Genomic DNA, 27,065 nt, shown 5'->3' on the forward strand with positions numbered 1-27,065 from the left:
AGCTGGGCAAGAGAAACAGTCCAGCCTGTTCCTCCTGTGCCAAGAGAGTGGTCACTGCACACCACCACTGCCTCCGCCCTGACATGTGTTTTGCTGGGATAACACCAAATGCAATTTATGTTTTTCAATAAAAAGCCACTTTTGCAGCGGCTGACAGCTCTTAGATTTCTGTCATGCATTGCAATGCGTCTAAGGCCTGACATTAGCCCAGCATGCCATGTCTGATGGCTTAAATTAATCCTCCTTTATAATTAACTTTAATTTCCTGCCGCCTTTCTGGGGCTTTGTGTCTCTCAGCTTCCCCCTCATCAAAGCCTTTACTCCTTTTTTTTCTTATTATTTATTCTTGCCAAAATAACATTTAAGTGGGGGGAATATATAAGGGGTGTTTCATTCCATCACATTCATTTGACTTTTCCTGCTGATCTAATTTACCAAAATGCTGTTTGTTTCAGGCACAACTGGGAAAATAGCACGATTCCAGCAGAAATTTCCAACCCCAAACACCCTTTCCCTAGAGCAAAGGGGACTCACAGGAGATTTCAACTCATCAATTTAGAAGGGAGCTTCTCCCAGCTTTTGCAAGCCCTCTCCTATAAGGGGCTGCAGGAACCAGGTGGGTGCTATGGGCTGAGGCTGTCAGGCCACTCCTGCAGAGCTTGCACTGAGCAGCTTTGCAGGGCACCTCATGCAGATGGTGTTTTCTGTGAACAGGAAGTTTTGCTGCTTAATTTGCCCTTAAGTGCAGGGACTGCAACACACCTGCTGAGGGTGTGGTGGGCTGAACTCTCCTCTCTCCCGGGCTGCCACAGCTGCAGACACTCCCTCTGCTTCCTCCCCTGCTGCCTGGTGAGTTTTTACTGCCTCTGAGATTTTGGAGGATTTTTTTGGTTTATTTTGGGGTGGGTTTTTTTTTTTTCATATTTACCATGTTTGGTGTTGATACTTTGGTCTTGGGCTGTGACTGTCTGTTGAGGGCCATGCACAGCCCCTGGGGTGGCAGGGGGTCCTGGGGCTGTCACTGCTGGTGGGTACCTGCTTGTGGAAAGCCTGATGTGGTGTAAGGGGGGACTCAACAACCTGTGCTTGGGGCTTTGTTCTGCCAGCCTGGGGGCACTGGGTGCCTGAAACCCCATCTCCAGGCTGGAAAATAGCAGTGGGGTTCAGGGGGAAAATAGGAGTGTGCTTGCTCTGTGCCCCCAGGGTGCTCAGGGAGGGACTTACGCTGGATGCTGAAGCAGAACTTCTTCTGCTGGTAGGAGATGTAGCTGGAGACGGCCCCGATGAGCGCCATGGCCAGGCCGCTGGCGATGCCGGCGATAGTTCCTGTCTCTGCCACTGTGGGGCACAGAGAGAGGGGGGTGCTGTGCAGTAGGGGCATGCACACCACCCATCCCAGCATCCCACTGCTGCCCCCGCATCCATGGCAGCACCTACCTCCACTGTAGCTGTCGTCGGTGTTGCCCTCAGCACCTGCAGAGACACAAGCCCATCAGTGGCCCTGCACCCCTCTGCTCCCCCTGCTGCCGTGCTGGGAGGGGGAGGGCACACAGCAGAGGGGTGGCAGTGCAGCCCTGGGGCTGAGCAGATACCCCTGTGGGGTGCAGCATCTCTGCTGCCCCATGGCTCTACCAGGCTGCCCAGGGCAGCTTGTTGTTGCTGCTCAAGAGGGGTCTGAAGCTGCTCCTCTCTCTCTGTGTGTGCCTGGGGGGAGCTTTGGGGGAGCCTCTGCAGGACACACCTCTGCCTGCATGATAGTTACCCTCATCCCTGCCCTTTGCAGCTCCGCTGCTCTCAGTGTAAGGAGAACACCTGAAAGACTGTCAGAGCATTACACAGCACACTGGTGCCATCACAGGGAGGTGACTGGCTGAGCTCCATCGTGTCAGGGAACCCTCACTTGGCTTTCAGTGTATTTCACCTTCCCTGGAGAAACGGGGCGGGAGGAGAAGCTGCTCCCACTGGAAGCTGCGGTCCTTGCAGAGTCACTTACATCCTGAATTTATGGAAGCAGGTCAGTGTTGTATTAATGCCTCTGATGCGTCCTGTCCTTGGCACAGGGATTCATTAAATGTTGATTGGGCTTGTGGCATTCAGCTCTTTACAAGGCTGCTTTTAATATTTAATACTGTGGATCCTCGCGAGCACACGGGCTTATCCGACGGCTGCTGGTTTTCCCCCTTGTTCCAGACAGTGGTGGTTGTGTGGTGGAAGGCAAATGAAGGTGTGTGCCCTCTCATAGCACTGGGGTGGGCACCTGCCCTCGAGGTGATAGGGGAGATACAGGCCCCACCTGCCCTGGTGGCAGCTGGAGCTGCAGACCCGCCACAGGATCAAAACCAAGCACCTCCAACCGGTAACACCAGGTGTGACCATGGAGGCCAAAAACTCTTCCCCTCGGCTCCACGGCTGGGACCCTTTCTGCCCCTGCCATGGAGGGGAGTGCTGCTCTGTTCAGGGGTCTTTCCAGGAGTGTGGTAGATTATTGCCAAATTACCAGTTTGGTGATTGCTGAGCCTGAGCTGCAACTGCTAAAACAAACAACCGTATGCAGGTCACTGCTTACCCTTCTTCTTGTCCGGGCTGTATCCGCCATCCACGATGCTGAACAGGTCATCATCTGAAATCCCTTTAAAAGAAACAGGAATAAACAGGGTTGGCACCTGTGGGAGCCGTGGCTGTGATGGAGGTTGATGTCATGGCCTGCTCAGACCCCTCTGAGAACTGGGACTGCTGAATAAGCAGTTCTGCTTCTCTCGCGATTACCAGACGTTAACAAAATGTTTAACCCCAGATTATTTTAAGGTCATAGAAGAGGTAACAACTGACTTCAAGTCTAGCTCAAAAGAAATACCCCTAAAACAAAGTTGAAATGCTACTGTATTATTTTTTTACTGAAATGACTGATGTATTTAAGAGTTCACGAAACATTTTGGTACCCGGGCTCAGCTGGCAGTGGAGGAGGCAGGAAAAAGTGGTTTGTGTCTGCAGTTGCCATGCTGCCAGGGACCAGTGTGCTCTTGCCCTGCCTCTGGTGAGACCCTAGCAGCACCAGCTGGGCCTGGGGTCCTGCAGGCAGGAGCTGACCCTTACCCTTCCTTGAGGGACAGAGCAGTCCAGGGGCAGAACTGAGTAGCAGCTCTCGGTACAGGTGAAAGTGGAAATGTTTAACTCATGCAGGATAAGAACAGAGAAACATGGTCTGTGAATCTGCAGCTGAATGAATGGTGGTGTTGAACACCTCGGCTCTGGTCCCAGAGGGAGCCTTGGTGTGCAGCAAGGCGCATGATGGCAGAAGAGACCCAAGGCCGAGCCAGCAGAAGGCTCCTTCTCTGATGCTGAGCCTTGGGAAGGGTTTCCTTTGCCTTAACGGCCTGGAAGAGACTGCCTTATTCATCAGCTTACCACAAAAAACAGATTTATGGGCTTAGTAATGAGTGTAAAAAGAATGAAAGCCCTGACTATGCCAGAGCCTGGAGAGGTCCCAGGCAGTTGAGGGAGCAGCGGTGCCGGGGGAGCGCGTGTGCTGGTTTGCAGCCAGTGCCACGTTCCAGCGGTTCGACACCTCAACCTTTCCTGCAGGAGCCTGAAACCTCAGCAAGCCCAGAATACCAAAGTGCAGACAAGTCACCTAGTTAATACAATGTAATAAAATACCTGACTGTTAATTACGCGTGTGAGCAGGGTATACGGCCATCCCGACATCAATAAACCAGCCGTGCAAAGTCTGTTTCCCAGCTCAAGTGCTCAGGGGAACAATCCTCATAGACAAATGATTCATTCACTGGAGTATTTCAGAGAGGGAAAAAAAACCCTCCCAGCCCATAGCACATGTTATGCTGGGGCTTCAGCCTGCTCTAGATTTACACCTTGGCAATGACTGTGAACCCCAGAAGCACACGCCCTCGGTTAAAGAGCTGTCAGGTACAGGGGCAGGGGAACTCAACAAAACTACTGCAATTTAATGGGTCAAAAGAGACCCTGGGGAAAAAAACCTGCAGACAGAGAGGCAGCAGGTCATTAGGAAGAGCCCCCTCTGCCAGGGACTGTTGAGGCAGGGGCTCCTTCCCTCCCCAGGGCTGAGCTGCCTGCGGAAAATCCCCAGTGTGGGCAGGCAGGGCAAGGGCAGTGGGTGAGGCAGGACCCCAGACCAGGCAGCGCCTGTATCCCTTTATCCCATCACTCAGTGGGGGTGGTGTCTGGCAGTGAGGGGCTGGGGAGGATCTCCTGCAGGTTGCAGGGAATAGCAGGACTGGTGGCAAGCAGGATGGAGAGGAGAGGTCAGCATACCGTCACCTGGCCTTTGATCCGGCCTCCCAGGATCTTTCTTGGGATCGTTCTTATCATCCAAGGCATCAGCCAAGTCAAAATCCATAGGGTCCTTTTCTAGAAAACAAGACCAGGGTTAGCAATGTGGCTTCAGGCTGAGGAGCTCTGCAATTAATTCATTAATCAAGGAAACATTCAGCTTTGCCAGGGAAAAGCACTGTTGAAAGAGATAAGGTCTCTGACACAAGCATCTCCCAGTTCCACTATTCAGCCTTGTGGCAGATCTTCTAAACCCATCCCATTCCATGTCCCTGTGGTGGGAAATGTCATATCCTTCCTGCAGAAACAGTCTCGCCATGGCTGGATTGCCAGGCAATTGGATAAATGAAGCCAGTAGGAAAGGTCAGAGCCACACAGGCACTCCAAGGGCCCAGCCAGTGGAGGGGAATGAGGTCGTTGCATCACCCTGATGTGCTGGCTGGAACAGCCTGTGACTTGATTTCTTGGAGTTATTTTCTTCCACGAATGCCCAGTTGGTCCCCCGAGCAGCCTGGCTCTGAGAGAGGTTATTGCCTCTGCTAAATGGCATCAAAAAGGATGGCATGGAGCCAACTGAGCTCCTCAGCCCTCCCACCAGTGCTCACCTGAGTTTGTTCTGATCCAAAACTGGGGTTTTTTTTAAGCCTGGAAGTGCCTTTTGCCAAAACTCTGCCTGAGCAGGCGGCAAAACACCCGGCTGACAGGGTGCCTAGAGCCTGTGGGGTGGGTGTGCTGGTGGAGCCCAGCCTGGCTGTGCCATGATGGGGAGGACAGCGAGCTCACAGCCTTCCAAAAGGTACAGGGATGAAAAATGTCCAGGAACCACTTAGGGCTCCAGGGAAGTGCAGGGTAATGCTGAGATGCCCTGTCTGCTCTGTGGGTTTTTATATTTGTTTTTTTCTCGAGGTGTCTCATGTGAGCAAGCAGACTAGAGGCTGGGAATACAAGGGCAGTGCCACTGTCATGGCACATCCCAAAGCCTCTGCCTGTGCCAGCAGCAGAGCCAGGGCAAAGCTGCAGGGGCTGTGGGGCTGATGCTCACCTGGATTACGCTTAGGAGGGGCTCTCGTAGTTTTTGGCTGCTTGGTTGTGGTGGTGCGGATGACGTCCCAAAAGCTGTTGTCTGAAGAGAGGGGGAAAAAAAAGACCAAAATTATGTTCCCTTCTAAAACATGGGTTCAGGCAAGTGCTGGGAAGGGAAAGCCCCCTCCCTGCAGGGAGACAGGGGCTGCACTGGGCTGGTTCAGTGCTCTGCTCTCTCCACAGCTTTACTTGACACAGTGGGCACCCCTGCCCGTGGGTCCCTGGGGATGCTTGAGCCCACAGGGCATTACCTGGATTCCCTGGCCTGGGGTAGGGCTTAGAAGTCGGCTTGGCTGGTTTGGTGGTAGTCTCCAGAGGCGTGTCAAAGAAATCAGCCAAATCTAAGTCTGCAGGAGAGAAGGGACTGTCAAACCTCTGCTGTCTGTGGGGATGGTGTGAGGCTGTGGGCAGACATCCTGCCCAGAAGCTCTGCAGGTGCTGTGCACCTGGTGCTGCACCACTGTCAGGGGCTACTGGAGCCCACATCAGCCTGGAGCTGGAAAGGGCATCCAGCCACTCCACTGCTTAACTGTGAGCTACAGCAGAGCCTTCAGACCAGCCTGGCTACCATGCTCTGGCTGCTGCCCACCCCCAGCCCCAGCAACCCCAAAATAATGTGGGGGAGCCTGCCAGTATCGTGCAGCATCTGCTGAGAGCTGCTGCAGATGGGAAGGTGCTGGACACACTCTGCTCCCAGTGCAGCTGCCTGTGAGTGACCAGCTGAACAGGGCATGCATGGGAACGGGGCCAGGGCACGGAAACCCGCTGCAGGAGCCCCTCAGTGCCATCGTTCATCCGAAAAGGACCCCTGGGGAAGAAGAAACTGTCTGAGAAGAAGCCTCAGCATGTGTCCATTTCCCAGGGAGAGTTTACTGGATCGAACAGCCTCTCGTTCGGGCTGCAGTCCAAACGCTGAAGCCCTGCGCGTGCTTCTGGCGCTCGGCTTTTCTTTTCCTTAGCAAAGACCATGGTGTCCAAGGAGTCAGACAGTTGAATTTGCTTAGATTTGTGCCAAGATCCTCGTGCAGGGGTGAGCGGATTCACTTCCGAGCGCTCCCCTGCCGCAGTTTATTTCAGGCTCCTCTGGCGGGGTTGAGCAACGCCGGGCTCCTGTGACCACGCTATATTTAAATAGCACTCTTTGGCCACAACTGAGCCAGAGGAGCTGCTGGCAACAAAACTCGGGTGAATTTAAGGGAGCTTCTTCAACTGTGGCACTGCTGGGAGCCAGCCAGCCAGCACATCTGATGTGCACAGTCAGACAGACACTCTCCCATAGATGGGGAAGTGTTGCCAGGCTGGGACTTTCCATAGAGGTCAGGGATATCTTGGAGTAAAAAAAAAAAAAAAAAAGGAAAGAAAATATCCTCTGGGCTTCCTTCTGGAAGGAAAGCTAGCAGGTGCCACGCAGCCAGGAACAAAAGCCCTTGTGTAGCTGAGCAGTGATTTGTGTCTTTTCCATTAGGATACTGCAAAGTGTGCGAAATTCAGCCTTGGCTGTAAATGCTCTGCTGCCACTTGCCTTCAGCATGGACAGAAATATCAATATTGCATTTCTTTGGCTGCACAGGAGCAGTGCATGTGCACACACTGGCTCCAGCTTCCCTATGGGCAAATGAAGGGGTCCCAAAGCACCTGCTGAGAGCACCACCCAGCCACACACAGGCACCTGTGGGGGCCTACAATGTTCAAATCCCAGTGGGAAGCAAACCCCATGCTGGGCTAAACATGCAAGAAGGTCTCACCTGTTCCACCTGCAGGCTTTCTGGGGCCCTTGGGAGTGGCTGTGACAAAACAGATGGGGAGGAAAAATGTTAATCATGGGCATCAGTGAAAATGTCACCTCTAGACTGAGAATAACCAGCAAAGATTTCACCATGACTTTCCGACGTCTGCATTTGTAGACTCGGGGCCCAGAGCCACGAGCACCCCATGCACAGTGCATGGCCACAGGGAGCAGGACTGCCCACGGACAAGGACAGAGCTCAGTGCTCCACAGGGCACTGCTGTGTCAGGCTGAGCCCTGCCCTCGGGCAGCCACCATCCCACCCCAGCTGGTGAAGAGGAGGGAACGGTAACAATCTGCTCTGAATTAAGGCTCCTGGAGACAGCAGCAAACAAGCAAGAACAGACACTGTACAGAACAGCGTGGAAACCAGAAGTGAGTTGCCAGTGTTTTGTTGTCCCTGGTGGGTCGGTGGGTTCAATGACAGGTAATTTCCAGTGCCGTGTTATGTACAGGAGGTTCCCTGTCAGCTGGAGGGATTTTGGTGACACCCTGATACCCAGATCCCAGCCCCCTGACTGCTCCTGGGCTAAAACAAGATACAGCCAGCCTCTGAGGGGGAAGGGACAATATGGAAACCACTACCTATTAATAGTGGCTGGCATTACCAAGTATATGAATAAATTATGAGCAAGAGCTGTGGCTGCTCCATTCCCATTAATTTCTGTTAGACCGGAGTGGTGCTGCTGGGCTTCATTTCCAGTGTGTCAGTATGGTTTGAAGTGATCCAACTCCAGACCCTGGATTTGCTATTATTCTAGGGCTGACACAATGAATCCAGAGTGGGATGCAGCAGCTGAGGAGGCTGCAGGGACAGCGCTGCCTCTTCCCTCCACTCACTGCTGGGACTCCAGCCTGGGGAATGCCGCTTTCCCTCCATGTGAGGTGGCCATTAGTCATTTCTAACCAGGTCTCCTCACATGCTGTATTAAAGGGCTTGCAAAATGAGTTGAGTCAGCCCTGTGACCAAGCCTGAAACCCCATGGTCTATCCTCTTCCCCTCCTGCTGAACCCGGCATGCAACAGGAGAGCTGCACAGAGCATCCTGACACTGTTCCACATAATCTCCAATGTAACACAGCACAAGTGTCTGCATGTTGTTAGAGTATAGCATAAGAGCTTAAGCTATAACCCTCTTATAGCTTTCACTTAAATACATGTGGGTGTGATCCCAGAGCCCAGCTTCACTCATGGAGCACTCCCTGCTGCCGCCTGGCCGGGCACTAAGTCTGGGGACAGTCACCTTGAGCCACGTGGGGAGGGATGGGCAGCGAGGGGTACTGGGTGTTGGTGTTTGCAGCTCCACCACAGAGTCTCCATGTCTGGGCAGCAAAGTGGAGCCAGAGATGTGTCTGGGTGCAGAGTGATGCTCTTGGGCTCGGCACTGGCAGGAGGTGTGTGATGTCCCAGGGAGGGAGATGAGCTTCCTCCCATCGGGTGCTGTGCCGGCAGTTAGGTTCTCTTTTTTGGGTGTAAAACACCAAATACTGAATCTCAGCATGCCAGCAGTGAGGCACCCCTTTCGGAAGGGAGTTTCCTTTGACTGATGGGCTACAGTGGAACTTAAGTGAAGCAAAGCAGCAACCTAATGTGCCATTTGCTTTCCCAGACACTGCACTGCAATGGCAGCAGGGAAGGACCCAGTGCTGCCCTGCCTGGGTGGGCACAGTGAGCTGTCCTCACCAGCTTGTAACTAATGGAGGCAAGGAAGCCAGAGGGACGTGTTCAGTGCCGTTGCTATGTCGGAACACAGGTGTACTGTGCCTCTGTGGCTCCTCACAGGAATCGGGAAGCGAAGGTCAGCAACCAGCTTCTCCAGGACTGTCCCCAGTCTCAACACAAACCTGGACCCTGTGTCTCCCAGGTAGAGATGATGAGGTAGCTGTATCCTTCACCACCCTCCCACCTGCATCAGATACCAAAGAACAAATTGCATCTATTAACATCTATCTGTTTTCCCCTCTTTAAAACAATACATAAACGTGACTTACGTCGCTTGGTGGTGAGGTCAAACAGGGCGTCTTCTAGGTTGAAGTCATCTGCATCATCCCCATGACCTGGAGACAAAGAATCAGCAATGGGTGTACTCACAAAGTAAACCACCTTTAAATAAGGCATGGCTAGACTCGTTTGCTAAAATTGCTTTAGTTTTTTGCTGTTTTTTTTCCAAGCCTGACCCAACACTGGTGATGAGGAAGACATCGGCCCTCTTCGAATGCTGTGACTGTTAAATTGCAGAGCAGTCATCTTGAGATTTTCCATTTGTCTGCCCTAATGGATGCAGTATAAAGACACATGCTATGCTTAAATTTGTCAAGGAGAGCCTACCAATTCATCTCTTGAGCTGCCACTCATCTGTGGCTGTGCTCACGATTATATGTTTGCTAAACACCATGAAAACATTGGGACAGCGCAGACAAATTCAGTGAAAAACAAAAAAGCCCTATGCCCCTCTTCTCAAGTGCCTTCCAACATCAAAGGCTTCATATGAAAATGCTGCTGCAGGCTGCCAAGCACGACTTAGCATTTCAGAGGCTGCCTGCATCATTCTGCCTCAGAAATGTGAACCAGGACCAAACCCCCATCCCAGGGATATACCTGACAGGCACAGGCAGATTTTTTTTGTTAGAGATGCCTCACCACAACTCCAGTCCCATATCCAAGGGATAACTCGGTGCTACATCATGTTCTCCTGCAACAGGGCCAGCTAATCCTTCCTTTCTCTGTCTTTTTTTCCATGGCATTAATTACTGTTGACTTACCCTAGTTCTGAACGTATTTGTCTTGATAAATTCATGCTTTTACATCTCAGAGCATGCTGAGTAATTAATATCCTTTGGGTTTGCTAAGTACTGCAGCACTGCAAGAGAACATTAAAATGGCTTTCCTCTTATTCCTACTGCTAAATGGATTTAGCTATTGCCACCTGAGCTCCAGCATGCTTCATGAATAAATTTAAAGCTTTACTGACAAGGACAATAACAACGGGAAGGCATCAGTCCATCAGAAAGCAGGTATCAGCATTTCGGTGAAAAACTTCTACTGAGAGTGGTCACTAAGTACTGCAACAGCTGCAGCTCTGGTTCCACTTACTCACACATCACATCTCATCTCGTTTGCCGTCTGTTAAACGTACACTCAGCAAACCTGAGGGTGATGTATGTGCAGGGTCTGCGGCTGGGAAGTCGCTATGGGCTTCTCCCCCCGGCAAAGGCTCGGCATGAGGCACTGCTGAGAGGGGTGTGTAAGGAACGCGTGGCCCAGCCCACGCAGTGCTTCTCATCGAGCTGAACGATGCCGATGCTCCCCTGCCAGCCCGGAGGAACGGCCAGCAGCGGGCAATGCAGGGAAATCCGTGTGAAATCCACGGAGAGGGGCATGTGGAAGAGCCTCTTTCTCAGCGCAGCAGGGCTGTGCCAGGCACTCTCAGCCTCCCTCCCTGCCCCACTCCTCCCTTCCCAAAGTATTTCCCTCTTGGGCCTTATTGCCGGTGAAATATTGGCACTGTGAGGCAGGCAATGCTCTCCTGCTCCGACAGGGTAAAGTCACAGGGCTAACAAGCAGTCTGTCGGTGCAAAGGAGCAAAGTAAGGAACACACAGGACCATCCACAGCTCTGAAAAACACCTGCCCAGCTCCAGCACTTGCACAGGAGGCTGCTGAGCCACCAGCATCCCTGATGAGACCCGACACAATCATCACTGCTGTGGCCAACTGTCCCAGGCTTGTCAGTCTGACAACTTCATGCAGTCTCCCTTTCCCAGCACAGATTTTTTCCCCAGTCTTTACTGGATTTTCCGGAACCAACAGGGCCCCGTCGTTCTCATCCTTCTGTTTTAAACTGTACTTAAAAATAGGTGGAAGGGGAAGCCCACGTCGCGCCTCTGGCAGGATGAGAAGCATTACAAACCCGGCTGGGGGAAGCGCACTGTGGCTGTGATAGCTGGCAGGAGGGATGAGGTGGCAGCACCAACTCACATTGGTATGCCAGGAACCACCCCTTCCCTCTCCCTCGCTCCCTCTGCTCTCCATGATTAAGTAAATATTAAGGCACTGACTTGCTGCGCACCAAGCCCTGTGTTAGCACATCCTCCCTGAGCTTCACCTTCCGTGGAGGAGCCCGAATACAAAGTGGGGGAGTGGACACCTGTGAGGTGTGTGCAGCTCACCCATTCTCCTGCTGAAGGGCCGTGGGGCTTGTGGGCCCTGCAGGGAATAAAAATGCCCCCCCACCACCTGGCTTTGGGAGTCTCACCAGATCCACCAGCTGGGAAGCACTTACACCTCCCTGGGTTTGCTGACAGCTCCCCTTGGCATTTCTCTCCGCAGGACACAAGGAGGGTGCCACTTCCAAAAGCATTCTCTGAAGAGCCAACTGGCATGTGAGGGCGCCCAGGTGGGTTAAAGGTGCTCAGGGCTCTCTGTGCTCTCAGGGCTGATGTAATGTCCTGGGCTGGAGCTGCATCCCGGGGGCTTTCCCACACTGGTGGGAGAGGTGTGAATGCTGCCCAAGGGAGGGTTGGAAAAACTGTCAATGCACTGAATTGCCCAGTGAAACCTTCCCAAGGAGCTGCAGTGCTTGGCACAGCCCATTACCCAGGGCTTTCCCACCGCCATCCACGGCAGACTGACATCCTTTTCCAGGATTCCCATAGGTGTTGGCAAGGATTAATAATAGATTGCCAGTTAATTGAAGCTGACAACATCTCTATTTCATGCAAAGGGTGTTATAGAGACATATTACACCTTTTATGGATCAATAACAGAGCACTGCCGTCACAGGCACGCAAACTCCCCTGCTTGCTCCGACAGATAAGACGGGAACGCTCTCCTCGTTCCTTTATTCCATTATTAAGCAGTAACAAACCCGGCACTTCACAGCCAGACACTGAAAGCCCCACCAGCTCTTGGTACACATTTACCTTGTGCATGCAGTTCTTTGGGAGGCAGCACTGCTTCTCCCTGCACTGTCCTTTGCAAATCCCTTTGCTCTGGAGCCCTGACACTGCTCTGTCATCACTGGAGGAGTGGGGATCCCAAAACCCATCCTCTGATGGGAACCCACACACAGCACACAGTATCTTTACATTAAGGGTTTATACTTTTCAGGAGAAGCCAGGGCACATTCCTACACACCAGCACTGACAGGCTGCTGAGCTGCAGCAGAGTTTGTCAGTAGTGCCCACACAGCAGTCAGGGTCCTGCGTGCCCTGACGTGTCACCTCCCCCACAGGACATCCCTCCACCACCTACAACCCCTTACAGGGCCATAATACCACTGATATGCAAAACCATCCTCTGCTGGCTGCTCAGTGCTGGGGAGCAGTATGGGATCTTCACCAGGGTCAATGACTAGACTAGTTTGGGGTTTTTTTCCCCGACCTTTGCAATGAGTCCTTGGAGGAACTCTGCTCTCTGGCTGCTCAGAGAAAACACACATCCCCAAGGGTAGCTGGGGGTGACTCAAGCCCTGTGTGCCACCAGCCAAGGGCACTGAAGCATCCGTGGGTCTGCAGCTCTACGCTGGGGGGAAACAGGCAAATGAGATGTTTACCACATTGTTCTTTAATCTGACAATCCAAAGAGACCAAGCTGGGACATGGTACCTAATATGAAACCCCCAATCCCAGCATGGGGAGATGGGGGGACCCCAAGGCTGCAGCTGTGCCAGGCAGAAGCTGCAGAACAGGGGTAAGAGTTATGGCCGAGCCAGTGCTGCAGATTCTCCTGCCTCTTGCTGAGTCCCCTCGCCTTGCTGGGGGTATTTTTAATCAGAGCTAGCTGCTCTTTGAAGGTAGAAGGGTTTTGTGCCTTAATGTATTCTCTCCTCATTATTTTCTGTAGCAGGCAGCTCAAACGCACAATTGTACTCGTCAGCTTTTTAGTTTTTACAATTATATATATATTCTAATTAAGCCCCACTGTTTGACAAAGCTTGAATTACAGTATCATAATTCACACCCAGTATATTGCCAGGCCGTCTGCAGCACTCGGAGCGAGGTGTATTCCATTTTTAGCGCCAGCCCACGGATCTCTTTGTGCAATATATATGTGTTTAGCTTCCCTGGGAATTGAGAGCCTGCGACGGTGCGAGATTGACAGCCCGGGAGATTACGGGAGAATGCAAAGCAGGTACAAGGGCAGCGCAAAGTAATTCCAACTGCCTGACTTTCATGCATCTACCTGAGGAGCAACGTGGCAGGTGGGAGAGCAGGAGGAAAGCAGGAAAGTGCGTGCTGAGGTAGCCCAGAAGGGTCTCTCCAGTGACCAGCCTGACCTTTTTGGCTCCACGTTGTGATGTCGGCACACGCAGGTGGTTCCCTGATGCTGGGGGCACCCACAGCTGTGCTGGGGCCTCTGGGCAGGGCGCTGGGGATGGGGTTTGGGTGCAGAGCTGTGTTACTGGGGCTGGACTGAATCCTCGCAGGGGAGTTTCTGCTGTCTCAGCAAAGATACGGCCCCAAAGGTCTGTGGGGAGTAAATGGCTGCTCCTCTGCGGGCACAGGTCTGCCCTGCAGCAGCTGAGGTGTCTCTGGCAGCACTGGGGGTCCCCAGGGACCTCTCCTGGTGCAGGTGAAGGCAGAACACAGCCGGCCAGAGCAGTGATCCTGGTCAGCAGAGAGCAGAGTTTCAGACTTGCCAATGCTCTCCACCGCTGCTGTCTCGGCACTGGCCCCAGCCACTGCCAATGTGTGAGAAATTTACTTGCAAGTGCCAAGCTTCTTGCAAATCCCAAATTCTTATTGACTGCTAAGGCCAAAGCTCAGTTCCACGTGTGTAGGGGGAGCAGTGCTCCTCAGAGCTGAGGTGTCACAGTCTCTGGGAGCAGCACTGGTGGGGCACGTGGCTAAGGGCAGCTTCACTGCAGCTGCACTGCTCTCTGGAGACAGGCCAGGCTGCCTCCTCAGCACAGACATCCTCCTCAAGGTAGTTTTGCCTTGAAAAGCAGACTCTGAACTTCCTCCAGCTCCTCAGCTGCTGGCAGGGAAGACTGGCTGCCCAGAGACATGCCCTGCAAAAACAAGCCGTTGGCAGCCCGCAGGAGCAAGGGGTGGCAGGGCTCTGCTGGGAAGCAAAGTGGGGGAGAAACTCAGGCCCCTGCATCTGCCACAGCAGTGGGACCAACAGCTAATGCCAGGGGTACATCATCCCAGTCAGGGGCACGGCCAGGCAAGAGCAGGGAGACACAGCCCCTGGCTGGGATGATCCCTGCTTCTCGTGGGGGATGAGGGAATGCTGCTGTCCTTGTTCTCTATTCCCAGCGAAACATTTTGATTTCCAGAAGTACTAATCAAAAATCGCTCTTGATTATGGCAAAAACAACCTCTGCTGAATTTTTTTTTTTTAATGCAATTAACAAGGGTATATGGTAATTCTAAGCAATCTCGCTCTTGAGATTAAAGGAAAGCCTGCCAGGAAGCACATGAATAAAGCTTTAAGATGAGAATTTGCATAATGAAGACTTTCTCTTTGTGGAGGGACTGACAGTGGTTGTGTTTGAAACCTATTAACAGAAATGCCTAAAAGCCTCTGCTACAGCCAGGGCGCTGCTGCCCTGACCCATGCTGGCTCCATCACCTACACTGCCCTCCCTGCTGACAGATCCCCACGGGAATCTCAGCTCCACAAGAATCCCAGTTCTGCCCTGTCCTCTGACTGGGCACCTGGGATGGGGCAGGACAGGCAGTGTGGCCCCAGTGTGAGCTCTGCTGGCTGCAGCTCAGGGCATACACCTCCCCTGGGCTCTGAGCCACAGCACAACGCCAAGGTTCTGTGCGCCGGGGCAGCCGGATGAAAAGCAGGTGTCTGTTGCAATTTGATTTCAAGGCTTACTTGGAATAATTTGAATTATTCGGTGGCAGCACACGATACGCTCTACAGCCAGCAGGAGTGATGGAGCTGCTGAGGAAAATGCGACCAGCAAAACCAGCCTGCATCTGGTGGGCTGCAGGCTCCTCAGCAGACACCAGCAGCACCATGAGGTGGGGCCGGGCCAAAAGGCCTCCTTGGTGAGCAGGTGAGCCCTCGCTGGGAGCTGCCCTGCCAGGGGCTGGACCTTCAGGGGACGCAGTGCCCATCCACCATGCACCCTGCTGAAGGCTGCACGAAGGTCTGAGCACATTTTCTCCCCACCTGGGGTGAAAGGACAGACCTCCAGGCTGCTTCCAAAGCACCTGAAGAAGCAGCACCACCCCTCATGCCCTGCTGTGTCCCACAGCCCCGGGAGAGCAGCCAGTGGCTCAGCCTCTGCTGCCACGGCCACACCAGGAGCTGCCAGCAGGTCCCTCTGCAGAGACCAGACAAAAAACACAGCAGGGAGGAGTTTCTCTTCTGCTGCCATCTCGCACAGCCTTTCTCACTCCTCCACAGCAAGATTTAAAACCCCAGAGGGAAGCGCCCTCGACTTCTCTTTCCCAACAGCTGCATCTGGTAACCGGCTCAGAGAGCCCGCTGTATGTACCATGGAGGCTGCTAGGAAATCCTGAAAGCTGAGGGCTAAGGACCAGTGCTGGCCTCTTCTTCCTGAATACTGCCACGTGAGCAGACCCCCTGCTCCAGACCTGTTTGCAGGAGGATGACCTTTGCTACCAGGTTGCTCATTACCCACCATCGTCCTTCTTGGAGCAATGGCAGCTCCCGCCACCAAACCCACCAGCCTCCACCACCAAACCCAACAGCCTCCACCACCAAACCCAACAGCCTCCACCACCAAACCCAACAGCCTCCACCACCAAACCCAACAGCCTCCACCACCAAAACCAACAGCCTCCACCCACACCCAGATGGCTCCCAAAGGGGCAGAAAGCACCCTCAGTCCAGAGGTGTTTCTTCATGCTGAACTCTCATCCCAACATACTCCTTTATCTCAGTGTTTCTCTTTTACTTGATTCTTCCAGTCCCACTCAAGCTGGTGGCAATTACTGTATTTCCACATTTTATTAAAAAGATAAGACAAGAAAGGCTATTGGCTCAGTTGTTGCCACTTGATTTTGATTTTCCAGCCAGCGTGGGGCTGCCAGCTCGGAGCCTGCAGGAGCGTGGCAAAGAGGTCTTTCTCCACATCCCAGTCTGTGACAGAGCAAACTCTGTGTCGGTGTGTCACGGAGCTAAAGCTGGGGGGGGGCCTGCAGGCACCAGCTGGCCACGAGACACTGTGGCTCTGCTGGAGACACCCTAATCCTGGGCTGACGTACTGAGTGCCCGTGGGCAGCCACACAACATCTGTCTGGGGGGGTGCCCATCCCAGGGCCTGCACCACAGGTCATGTCCCGTCAGCCACTGCCACGCAGTGTGACAGGGGTTGGTGTAACAGCAGCAGGGCCATGGAGGAGCCCCAGTGCCTGGGGGACCATCCTGTCATTGCAGGCTGGTTGGGCACGGGCTGCAGCCCCGGTGTTTGTGGCACAGTGAAGGGCCCTTGAATCGCCTTTAATGTGATTCCCACTCCACCCTTTGGGGACAATCCTAAGGAGGAGTATGGATGCATCACATCACCCTCACCAGCAAGCTCTGTGCAGAGACCATTGAGCTGATCTGCTGGATGAAGGTGTCTGATCCCTGAGAGGCTGCTGGACTGGAGCCCTCAGCTCCAAGGGAGACCAGCAAGCCCCTGACCCATTTATGCACCCCAGATTCCACAAAAGCAACCAGCCAGAGGAGTCCCCCTACCACAGAGAGACAAACACCTCTGGGTGCCAGGAGCAACTCTCAACAGCTCAGAGGGAAAAGCAAAGGGCATCACAACCACAGCCAGGAAAGGCTTCACATGGGGGTTTCCCTTGAAATGCCCCAGACCAGCAGCCACTGTCCAGGTCTGCCCCATCTCTGGCTCCACAGCACTGTCCTCTCTCTAACCCCACATGAAACAAACGTTTCACCATCTCTTCCATCCCAGCATGGTCAGAGAGCAGGTAGCCCTGCTCTGGCAAAGCACAAGATGCCAATCGAAACAGGTTTTTTTCAGCATCAGCACTCAAAGTTTTCCAGGTTTCCAGGGCACTCTGCCATCTCTGCACACAGACTGGGTGATGTTTTCTAAGCAACTTTATTATGGTAACTGTTTTTTGAGGTTTGTGTCAGAGAGGGCTCTACCACAGCAGAGCCACCGCCAAAACCTGCTTTCAATTAGTCCCAGATGAATTGCATCAGGAGCAAAAGGCTGAAAGGTTTGGAGCACAAATATTTAAGGTTCCTCCCCTTCTGGGGAGTGCTTGAGCCCAGTTGTACCTGTGACGAGGATGGGATGATGCTCAGCTTTCTGTGCCTGGGCTGAGTACTGAGACATTCCAGCCAAGGACTAAGGAGGGCAAGGGGAGCTCAGGCTGTGCCAGCTCTCACAGGAGCTCTGCAAACCTCTGGCCCTCTTTGGGACTCTGGGAAAATATGCCAGGTAACTCTCAATACCTCAAAGGTGCATCTGATGAGAAAGGGAGTTGTTTTTCCTTTTCACTTTTTTGCTGTTTGTTTGGGATTTTTTTAAGGAAGAAAAATTTATTGTATCTAAAGGGGAAAGGATGTGGACAGCATAATCTTTTTATTCCCAGGCACCAACCACTTTGCAAGTAGCAGAGGGGAAATTAGCACTGACCCCACTGCACAGCATAGGGAGTGGTTAAAGGTGACTTTTTCAGTGATGGAAAAAACAACAGTGTCACCCTGGGTTCAGGTTTGTCCCTGCCAGATGCACTCTGCAGGTGTCTGCTGGATAACTGGATTACTGCTCTGGCAGCAAGGGAAGGGGAGATGTGGGGGTGCTGTGACCCTGCTGCTAAGCAGGCATCAGCCTGTTTTCCCCCTAGACAGGCATGGTCCAATCCAGTGCTGCTGAGAACCAGTCCTGCCTGGGAAAGACAGCTCAGGAGCACGAGGCAGGATCTCACACCACTTTGGGGGCAGCCTTGGCATGTCCTGTGCCTGGCTGTGCTGCTTCCAGCTTTTACCCAGCCTTATCAGGTATAGAGTGGGACACACTGGCCCCAACTCACTTGGGTTGTGATTCTGAGACAAGGTCAAAAAACTCAGCAAGTTCCTTTTCCTCCTATAAGTGTGGGTACAGGGCTGAAAATTGGGGGGGGTGCTGGTTTGTGCAGGGATAGAGCTAATTTTCTTCACAGCAGCTAGTATGGGACTGTGGTTTGGGTTTGTTCTGAGAACACTGTTGATAACTCAGGGCTGTTTTCATCATCACTGAACAGTTCCTATGCAGAGCCAAGGCCTTTTCTGCTCCTCACTCCACCCTACCAGCAAGGGGTTGGGGGTGCAAAGGAGTTGGGAGGGGACACAGCTGGGAGAGCTGACCCCAGCTACCCAAGGGATATCCCAGAACATATGGGTCGTGCTCAGCATATAAAGCTGGGGAGAAGGAAGTGGGGTACACTTGGACTGATGGTGTTTGTCTTCCCAAGTCATCATTACATGTGATAGAGCCCTGCTGTCCTGGGGATGGCTGAACACCTGCCTGTGCTTGGGAAAGGGTGAATGAATACCTTGTTTGCTTTGCTTGTGCATGTGGCTTTTGCTTTACCTACGAAGTGTCTATCTCAACCCACAAGTTTTCTCACTTTTGCCTTTCTGATTTTCTTCCCCATCCCAATATGGGGAAAGTGAGTGAGCAACTGCGTGGGGCTGAGTTGCAAGCTGGGATTAAACTGCAACAGCTGCTTCCATGTTTTCCTGCCTGCTGTCCACCTAGAAAGATTATGATGTACGTTCACATTTTAGTCACTTGATTTCTGCTCACACATTAAATAATGTCTATGAATTTGCCTAGGGCCAAATATGCCTGTTTATCAACCAGACAAAAAATTGTCATGAAAGCATTTTGTTCATAACCCAGTGCAGAACAACTGATGACAAAGTCTGTGATGTAGGAGCCCAGAGAAAACTGAAGCGAGAGATTAAATCCTTATCACCTGATTCCCCATGGAAAAAGATTGTTCTCATCAGATAAAGATCAAGAGAAGATGCTGTAGTTAAAAGTAGGTAAATAGGGAATTGTGTAGTAAAAATGCTGGTTCATCACTTGGGATGTGGTGCTCCTGTCATACCGTGCTACTTAGAAGCAGAGCAGTAGTGGGAATGAAGACTTGGGCAATGCTGACAGATGGAGGGAGGCTCTGGGAGAGCATGGGGGGCTCAGCCTTCTCCTCTGGCTGAGGCATCTGTCTGCCCTGTCACCACAGCTGCACTGTGGGGCTCCTGCCTGGCTGTGCTGTCCCTGCATCCCTGCCTTCCCACAGCACCTTCCCGTGCAAGCATAGGGTATCTGGATCAGGTGGGGGATAGTTGAGACTCCAGCCCCTGCTGCTCGCTGTCTGCACCCTCCTCCTCCTCCTCCCTCACTCCTGCTCTCCCCCTGTTCTGGGTCATTCGGCTCCACTGCTCCCAGAGCATCCCAGATCCAGGCAGTGCTGCCATGGGAAGGAGCCAGCACGGAGAGAGAGCAGGGTGGGGGGCTGCACCCACCAAATAGGAGGCAGCAGCAGAGATCTGCTGGAGATAATTTTGAGCAGGTGGTGCAGGAACTGGTGGTCATTTTTAACCACCCAGCTGGCAGCTGTGAGACCACCCCTCTTGGCTCGCCCACAGAGAGGGAAGCTGTGCCACATCCCTCAGCCTTTTGCACAAGCTCACTTTCAATAACATGAGTTTGGTTCCTTGCTTTCATAGAGCACTTTGGAGAAGCCCCTGAGAAGTGGAGTTTGGGGTGTTTATCCAGCTTTTGCTATCTCCTGTACCCAGCACAGGCTGTGTCCCTATCCCCAAGGGAACAAGTGCTGTATAATCAGAGCACCCTGTGCTATTGATGGGGTATGAAATAATTTAAACATAAAACTAGGAGCTCCCTGAGTTGAAAGAGAAATCCACTAACAGGTCACTTGCTCTCTCTGACCCTACTTGTGGAGGAAACAGCACCAACACTTACAAACCAACTGTTTGTAAAGTGTTACTTTAATTCAAGTGTTGATGCTCTCAGATTTTCTCTGTGAAAGTATCTATACAGTTCACTCAGTTAAGACCATCATTACAAAAAAGAAAGAAGGAATACACTTTCTTTTCAAATATATGTTTAACCTCAATTAAAAATGCTCTATTTTCTGCATGAGGCCAAAGACACATTTGGGGAGCTGTGGCTGTTTTTAAAAGGACCGATGAGCTCAAAGCTTAGTGGTGTCCAGTGGAAATAACAAATTCCAGTTTCCTGGCAAATAATTACACAGAAACTGTGTGGCATGGGCTCAGTGTCTCTTGACAGCGTGTGAGACAGTCTGTCACCAGCAGCAGTAGCTGGTGCCCAGTGAGCAGGGCCAGGCTGAACACCCACCCCAGATGAAGCTCCTGGGGTAGAACCCAGGCTGTGGCTGGGTCACAAAGCAGGGATTTGCCTGGGGGTGAGTGGGGACTCAGGGCAGGCTTGCACCAGCTGGAAGCATCACACTGAATGGGATGCTTTGTGTTTGGGGGCATGCAATCTCTTATGCCCAGTGCTGCACTGGCATCAAGGTGCATGGGGATTTTAGTTCGGAAATGAGAAGGAATTGCTTCACAGAAAGGGTGGTTAAACATTGGACTGCCCTCCCCCCCTGAGAGCTGCTGGACTCACAGTCCCTGGAGGTGTTTAAGAAAAGACTGGATGAGGCACTTAGTGCTGTGGTCTAATTGACACGGGGCTGTGGTCAGTGAAAGGTTGGACTCAGTGATCTCAGAGGTCTTTTCCAACCTAATTGATTCTGTGATTATCTAGCCAAAAGAACTTCCAGGGTGGGAAAATGTGCTGGGCAAAGGGGAAGTTTCACCAATTCTGGGTCTGCCTACCTCTTCAGGCTCTGTAATGGAAATTATGCAAAGCTCCAAGAGGAAGGCTATGTGCCAGATGGCAGGATGGGACCTGGGAAGGTTCTTGCTCCAAATTTAGGTAGAGGTACTCTACATTAGTCTGGTATTAGCTTAGCTCAGATTTTATTGTCTGGAAAGATGTCCCAGGTCCTGCAGTAGCAGGGACACCTGAATGGAGGTGGTTGGTCACCACAGAGATTCATGTTCCACCAAGCTGCTTGCTTTCATCCCACATGGAGATCATACAGAAATCTGACACAGAGATTTTCCCCAAGCTCCTACTCCTAAAGCACACTTTTGACAGCAGACAATGCTTTATGGTCACAGGTTATTGTGCTGTTCAAAATCTTATCATATATCTAACATCTCTTGTGCAGCATGAGCACCTCCTTTGCTGCTCACAGCTGGGGCTGGAAACATCTTCTGGATGTTTAGCTTTTGCCTCTTGCCTTCCCTTGCTGTGGTTACCCCTAAACACCCAACCTGGAGCACATCCTTCTGAAGTGGGATTTCAGTAAGATTATTCCAACTTTGACAAGTTCTTTCTACCCAGACTTCTTTGTGCATGGGCAAATAGTGCATTTCAAAGGGCGAGCAAAATGCTGAGCAGCTCTCTTTTCCCAGCACTTTGTTTGCTGGAGCCAACCCTGTGCCAGCCTGTGGAGCCTTCCAACAGCAGAGAGATGCTGTTCCCAGTGTCCCTCTTCCCTGTCTGAGCCACTGCCTCCAAAATCCTGCCAAGGCCTCTGGTTTTGCTTGTTTTGGCTGTTTTACACATACGTGCTGTGACAGCACTGGATCCCTACAGAAACTTGGCCATCTCCTTCCCTGAAGGTGCTGCTCCTGTGGTTGGGTATCTCAGGGAAGAGGAGCTCACACTCAGCATCAGCTTTCTGCCTGTGGCCCCAGTTCTCCTTCCACAATAAGTTTCTGTGTTTCCTAGACAAGGTTGAAAAGCAATGAAAAAGGATTTTGGAGTCACTGCAAGGCAGTTTTGTAAATCTGCATTAGCATTAACTTCATCCCCATCATGCCAGCAGGCTGAGCTCTCAGATCAAACCCAAATCTGACCCTGAGCAGCTCCACTGAAATCCCTGTGAGTGTACAGGCAGTGTTCTCCTCTCTCTTTGCCACAGCTGACAGGCTCGTATCGGGACTTTCTGTTTCCTCCTCAAAAGCACTGCTCCCTCAGAAATCACGTTCCCGTGCCCACATCCCAAATCACAGCTAGTGGCTCCAGCATCTGGATCCCCAACTTTGAAGTTTCCTTTTCAAAGTCCTTTCATGTTCTGCGTTTTGATGTGCCACGCTCGTCTTCTCCCATTTTTCCTCTGTTCAAGCTCTTCCACCGATTGTGAATTTCAATCGGATTACAAAGGAATTATTGCAAAGCTTTTCGCCTTGCCATCAACGTTATGTAGTTTATTAAACATATGTTTTGTTATTAGAGTAGCTTCAGAAGCACTCTCTAATAAAACCCCAGTTTTTCCTTTAGTTAATTGTAAAGTCAATGCCTTAAACCTCCGACACATATTTTTCCAAGGAGAAACAAATTTGTTTTTAAACCAAGCAGTGCTAAAAGTTTATTCCAGTCAACTCAGGAGATCAATAGACACTTCTGTTTTATGTGCTTTAAGGGCTGAAATGGTTGCAACAGATGTAAGGAAAAAAATCACATTTTTGTAGAGGGGAAAAAAATCCCAAGAGTTAAATGGCCATTTCTGAGCACAAATATCACTAGGCTGATAGAAGAAAAAACTTCAAAATACAAGCAGAAGTATGAAAATTAATTATTTCCATAGCTATGTACACAAATATCTGGTCATGGCACATTTAATTAATGCATATTTGTTCAAAGATCAGAGATAATTTTTAAGAAAACCAATTTGGCTTCTCCTGCTTTGTCATATGCGCTAAAGACACTATCAAAGTAAAAATTATACTTTAAATGTATTACTTTGACTCGCTGCTGATACCTAGTAATTATAACTTTAATAACATAATAATGTATTATAATAAAGATTTTTAGCAGCTTTATACAATGCTGCTATCTCCTTCAGCTTCGCCAACAACACCAAACCAAGCCTTTATCTTCTACTCCAAATAATTCCTCCCTGAAACTCTCCCAGTACATCTGTGGTGAGTGACCCTGGCAAGTGATGGGCACAGAGATGGAGGGTCACTTGGCACCAGCACCCCCTTTTCTGCCAACTGCATCCATGGCTGCCCACTGCAGAGTCTGGACACCTAAAAAAAACACCTGGGAAAGAGATGGCTCCTTTCTGCTTTCTCCATGCTCTCAGCTGGGCACCGTCATGCCAAGCTAGCCCAGAGGAGGCGCCTGCAGTGACTGCAGCCATCTGTGTAACAGTTATATATAGCTAATTATACTGTCTGGTATTACTTTCACATTTAAGTAATTATTGTAATTGTCGGTGGGATACTGTAGTCACACTCGAGAGGAGAGGTGATCTGTGAGACCCTGTCTATGAAGACACAGGTGACAACACGAAGAGTGGCTCGTCACTGCTGAGACAGTAACTTTGAAGGACACGCCCAACTGCTCTTGTCTCCGGTTTGTAAAGTGAAGCTTTTCTCCAATCTTTTCTCACACAACATAAACCATAAAATCCTGCACGTGCCCCTTCTGCCTGTCCTGCAAAGGTAACCTTGTGCTCCCTGCAAGAACAGTGACCTCAGATGTCTAATTTGTTGTCTTTCCATGAAAACGCATCAATGAACTTCTCTACTGGCTTATCACGAGAGTGAGGACAGGAGAAGGGAAACAAAACAACTGTGGAAAGTTCCTTGCTTCACTGTCTTACTGTTTTGCACAAGTATGAGGCTAACCTTGGATGACAAACATAACTACTTTTCTGGAAAAGCCACAAATCTGTGCATTTAAAACATCATGCAACATGCTGGCATAGGGAATGTTTGCCTCTGGCTGCAGCAAAGAGGCTTTGCAGGGTGTTTGGCTTCCTCCACTGCCTCAAAATACTTTAATGCTTCTGCCCCAACTACACTGTGGGAATAAGCCAGAGTTGAGTGGCACTGGGAAACAGTTTGGTGCCCTGTGAGCGATGCCTGTTTCCAGCATTGCGCCCGCAGCCAGATTGGTTGTGGAACAGAGGGAGCACAGGAGCTTGGAGGTGCAGACTGATCAGCACAGCTGTGCCCAATAGTCCACCTGGTGCTGAAGCACACAGTCACGAGTGAAGGGAAATGCAGTGGAATTTGATCAAAGAGAAACCCAAACCCTTTTTTTCTCAATTAAAAAGTGGAGTTTGTTCCTGCTTTACTGGACAGGCACAGACAAGACACGTCAGTCTTGTGTCAGTGGTGGATCCGGACCCCAGCCACAGGAATTACCCTAAGTACCAATTTTGTTGTTTGTTATCGTTAGTTCTTGATAATTTGTAAACCTTCAAGCTTGAAAGAGACTGGGCTGCCCACCACCCACCTTGGGCAGTGCTGAAGCAACTGTTTCAGGACAAGCAGCCAAAAGAAAAGCCAGGGAATAGAGACTATGAAGAAGTGTGATCTCTATTGATGCTCTACTGAGAAGCTGGGATACAAAGCCCTGCCTCAGAAACCCACTGCCTTCCCACCACCTGTTTTTTTCCTGTGGGTACAGGATGATGGCAGGGAGTCTGGACTGGTACCTGAAAGGCCACTTGAGTGCTCAGGTGGGGAATGGCTCCCAAGTCTCTGACAGGGAGCTGCAAAGCTGCTCCAACACGTTTGGGAGAGAGACAGAGGAAGGAGCAAGCATCCACCCACGAGTTGGGAAAGCCACTACCGGATACCGACACAGCGGGGGAGGAACCAGAGACCACGTGGAAAGACTGAAGCCGTGCATCAGGCCCTCGGTTCCGCGTGTCCCGTGTCGGCAGAGCTCTGCACAGGAGTGGTGGCAAGCCCAGAGCCCGCTTACCCTTATACAGTGATTGCCATGGAGAGGCAATTTAAAGCAGCTCAGAGAGGAGACGAACTTAATGTTGTTCAATTACCTGTGAAGCCTCACGCTGGCAAGAATGATTTATGGACGTTTCAGTGAAATTCACTTTGATACAAACACAGCCAAGGATATTTAAGAGCTGGACCCTGCAGCCCAGAGCTCCAAAATGAAACAGAACAGCATTTTTGTTTGCCCACATTGCAAAGAGCCGAGAATGCAAACAGCTTTAGTGTTGACTAAGCAGATTTTTTTTACTATTTTAACATAAATCAGGACTTTATGCACAGTTTCAGCTCAGCCTGTCAATCTGACATCCACCAATTAAAAATGCAGCCGCTAATCTGGTCAGCATAAGCAACTCTGTACCACGCTGTTACCCTTCCAGGTGCACGAGCAGGTAAGTACCAAACACAAACTGAGACTAATTCCAGACTGACTCATGGAAAACCTAATCTAGTCCAACAGCAAAAGCTGTTTGGGGTTCAGTTCACTATTCACTTTGATGATACCCTCTAACCAGTCTATGTTTGCCAGGTGCCTCCTGGCTAATAGCAGGGGTCTTTTTTAGAAAAACTTTCCCGAGGCCTTTTACATAATTGCCTCTTATTTTCTCTGAATAACCTTTAAAAGGGCCTTTTTTTTTTCTATTCACACAAACAGCTTTTTAAGAGTACCTTTTTTTTTTAAGGAAACAAAGAGTTGTGGTGAGCTTTGCATTGATTTTAATTCCTCCCTCGCCCTCCTCCCCCCCCCGGAAAATAAAGGGTATTTTTTCCCCTATCTTCCTAGTTGCTGTTCAGCTGGGACTGATTTCTGGGTTAGGCTATTCTGATCTGCAGAAATAACAGTGGGACTAAAAAAGAGTGAGGATACAACCAGCAGCCCGACAAATTTGGGTCACACAGAGAATCCGCTAATCCAACAGCTCAGTGAGCACAGAGACAGACCCAAACTCCTTTCCCGATGACTCCATGAATCCCTCTGCTTGGGATTAGCTGAGCCCCAGGCTGCTCCAGCGCTTTATACCTGCAGCATCGCACATTCTAAGCACCGCTGTGACACTGTCACCCGGAGGCAGACGCTGCGCTCCGAGATGTGTTCGTCATCATCAGTGACACATAACGCCGGGCTGGAGCCGCCCTACCTGTGGGTACCGGTGCGGGACCGGCCCCACGGCGAGCAGGGGGGACAGAGGCAGGGTCGGCGGGGGCGGGCAGAGCCCAGGGTGGGGATCGGGAGAAGGACAGGGGACACGGATCGTCTGTGGCCCGGCCCCATGCACAGGCTGGCACCCCGCCATCCGCTGCGGAGTCGGGGTGCAGGGCGCAGGGCGGGGCCCAAGGGGTGCAGACCCCCTACCCGGGGCGATCCCCCGGGGGTGCATCCTCCCAGCCGAGGACCCTCCTCGGGGCGCATCTCCGCGGCCCCGTGAGACCCCCGGGGGGAGGCAGCGCGCTGCCGGGGAAAGCATCCCCCGCGAGAAGCCCCCGCGGCGGGGATGGGGATGGGGGTGTGGGTGCGTGCGTGCGACCCCCGCGTCCCCCGGGGGTTCATCCCGCCGGGATACCCCGGGCGGGGGCGGGGGGTCCGCCGGGCCTGGGCCGGGCCCACGCCGCGATCATGCGCAAACCACCCGCGCCGCGCCCCCCGGGGCCCCCCTTCCCCCGGGCCGCCCCCTCCCGCCGCCGCCCCGCCGTGCCCGCGGCCGGGCCGTGCCCTACCTGCGCCCAGCAGCGCCGACAGGGCCAGGAGCAGCCCCAGGAGGCGGCGGCCGACCATGGCGCGGCGGGGCTGCGTCTGCCGCGGGCTCGGCTCCCGACTCCGCCGGGGCGGGACGCGCCGGGGATGGGCGGGCGTTCGGCGCCGCCGCCCCCCGCTCCTCCCGCCGGCCCCGCCACGGCGAGGGGGAGACTCCGCGGAGTCCCCGCGGCCCCCCCGGCGGATCGCTGAGCCCCGGCACCCGCCCGCCTCTTCCCCTCGCGGGGAAAACGCGCACCCTCCCGCCGGGCGTGTGCGGGGCTGCTCCGCATCTGCTCATCCGAGCGGGAGACTCCCCGCGGCAGATAGCGATGGGAAGACGCGCAGGGAACCA

General features: G+C 52.1%; 1 protein-coding gene across 2 annotated transcripts in view; it reads right to left on the reverse strand.

Annotated features, from left to right (window-relative positions):
- The window catches only part of CD99L2 (CD99 molecule like 2), a 30,981-nt gene extending 4,151 nt beyond the window's left edge, over nt 1–26,830 (reverse strand). Inside the window, exons 1-9 of one of the 2 annotated variants that reach the window (XM_051787598.1) lie at nt 26,695–26,830; nt 9,169–9,234; nt 7,137–7,175; nt 5,643–5,738; nt 5,351–5,431; nt 4,297–4,386; nt 2,567–2,629; nt 1,438–1,473; nt 1,225–1,338 (exon numbers count right to left, since the gene is read on the reverse strand). In XM_051787598.1, coding sequence (XP_051643558.1) covers nt 1,225–1,338; nt 1,438–1,473; nt 2,567–2,629; nt 4,297–4,386; nt 5,351–5,431; nt 5,643–5,738; nt 7,137–7,175; nt 9,169–9,234; nt 26,695–26,752 — 643 coding nt within the window. In that variant the 5' untranslated portion in view covers nt 26,753–26,830. Of the gene's footprint in view, nt 1–1,224; nt 1,339–1,437; nt 1,474–2,566; nt 2,630–4,290; nt 4,387–5,350; nt 5,432–5,642; nt 5,739–7,136; nt 7,176–9,168; nt 9,235–26,694 lie in introns of both variants that reach the window. The other variant, XM_051787587.1, reaches the window with a different exon arrangement.
- Nucleotides 26,831–27,065: the final 235 nt, after the last annotated feature.

The sequence above is a fragment of the Manacus candei genome, unplaced genomic scaffold (assembly GCF_025592945.1).
Source record: "Manacus candei isolate 608988 ecotype Guabito, Panama unplaced genomic scaffold, ASM2559294v1 h1tg000003l, whole genome shotgun sequence".
Lineage (NCBI taxonomy): Eukaryota > Metazoa > Chordata > Aves > Passeriformes > Pipridae > Manacus > Manacus candei.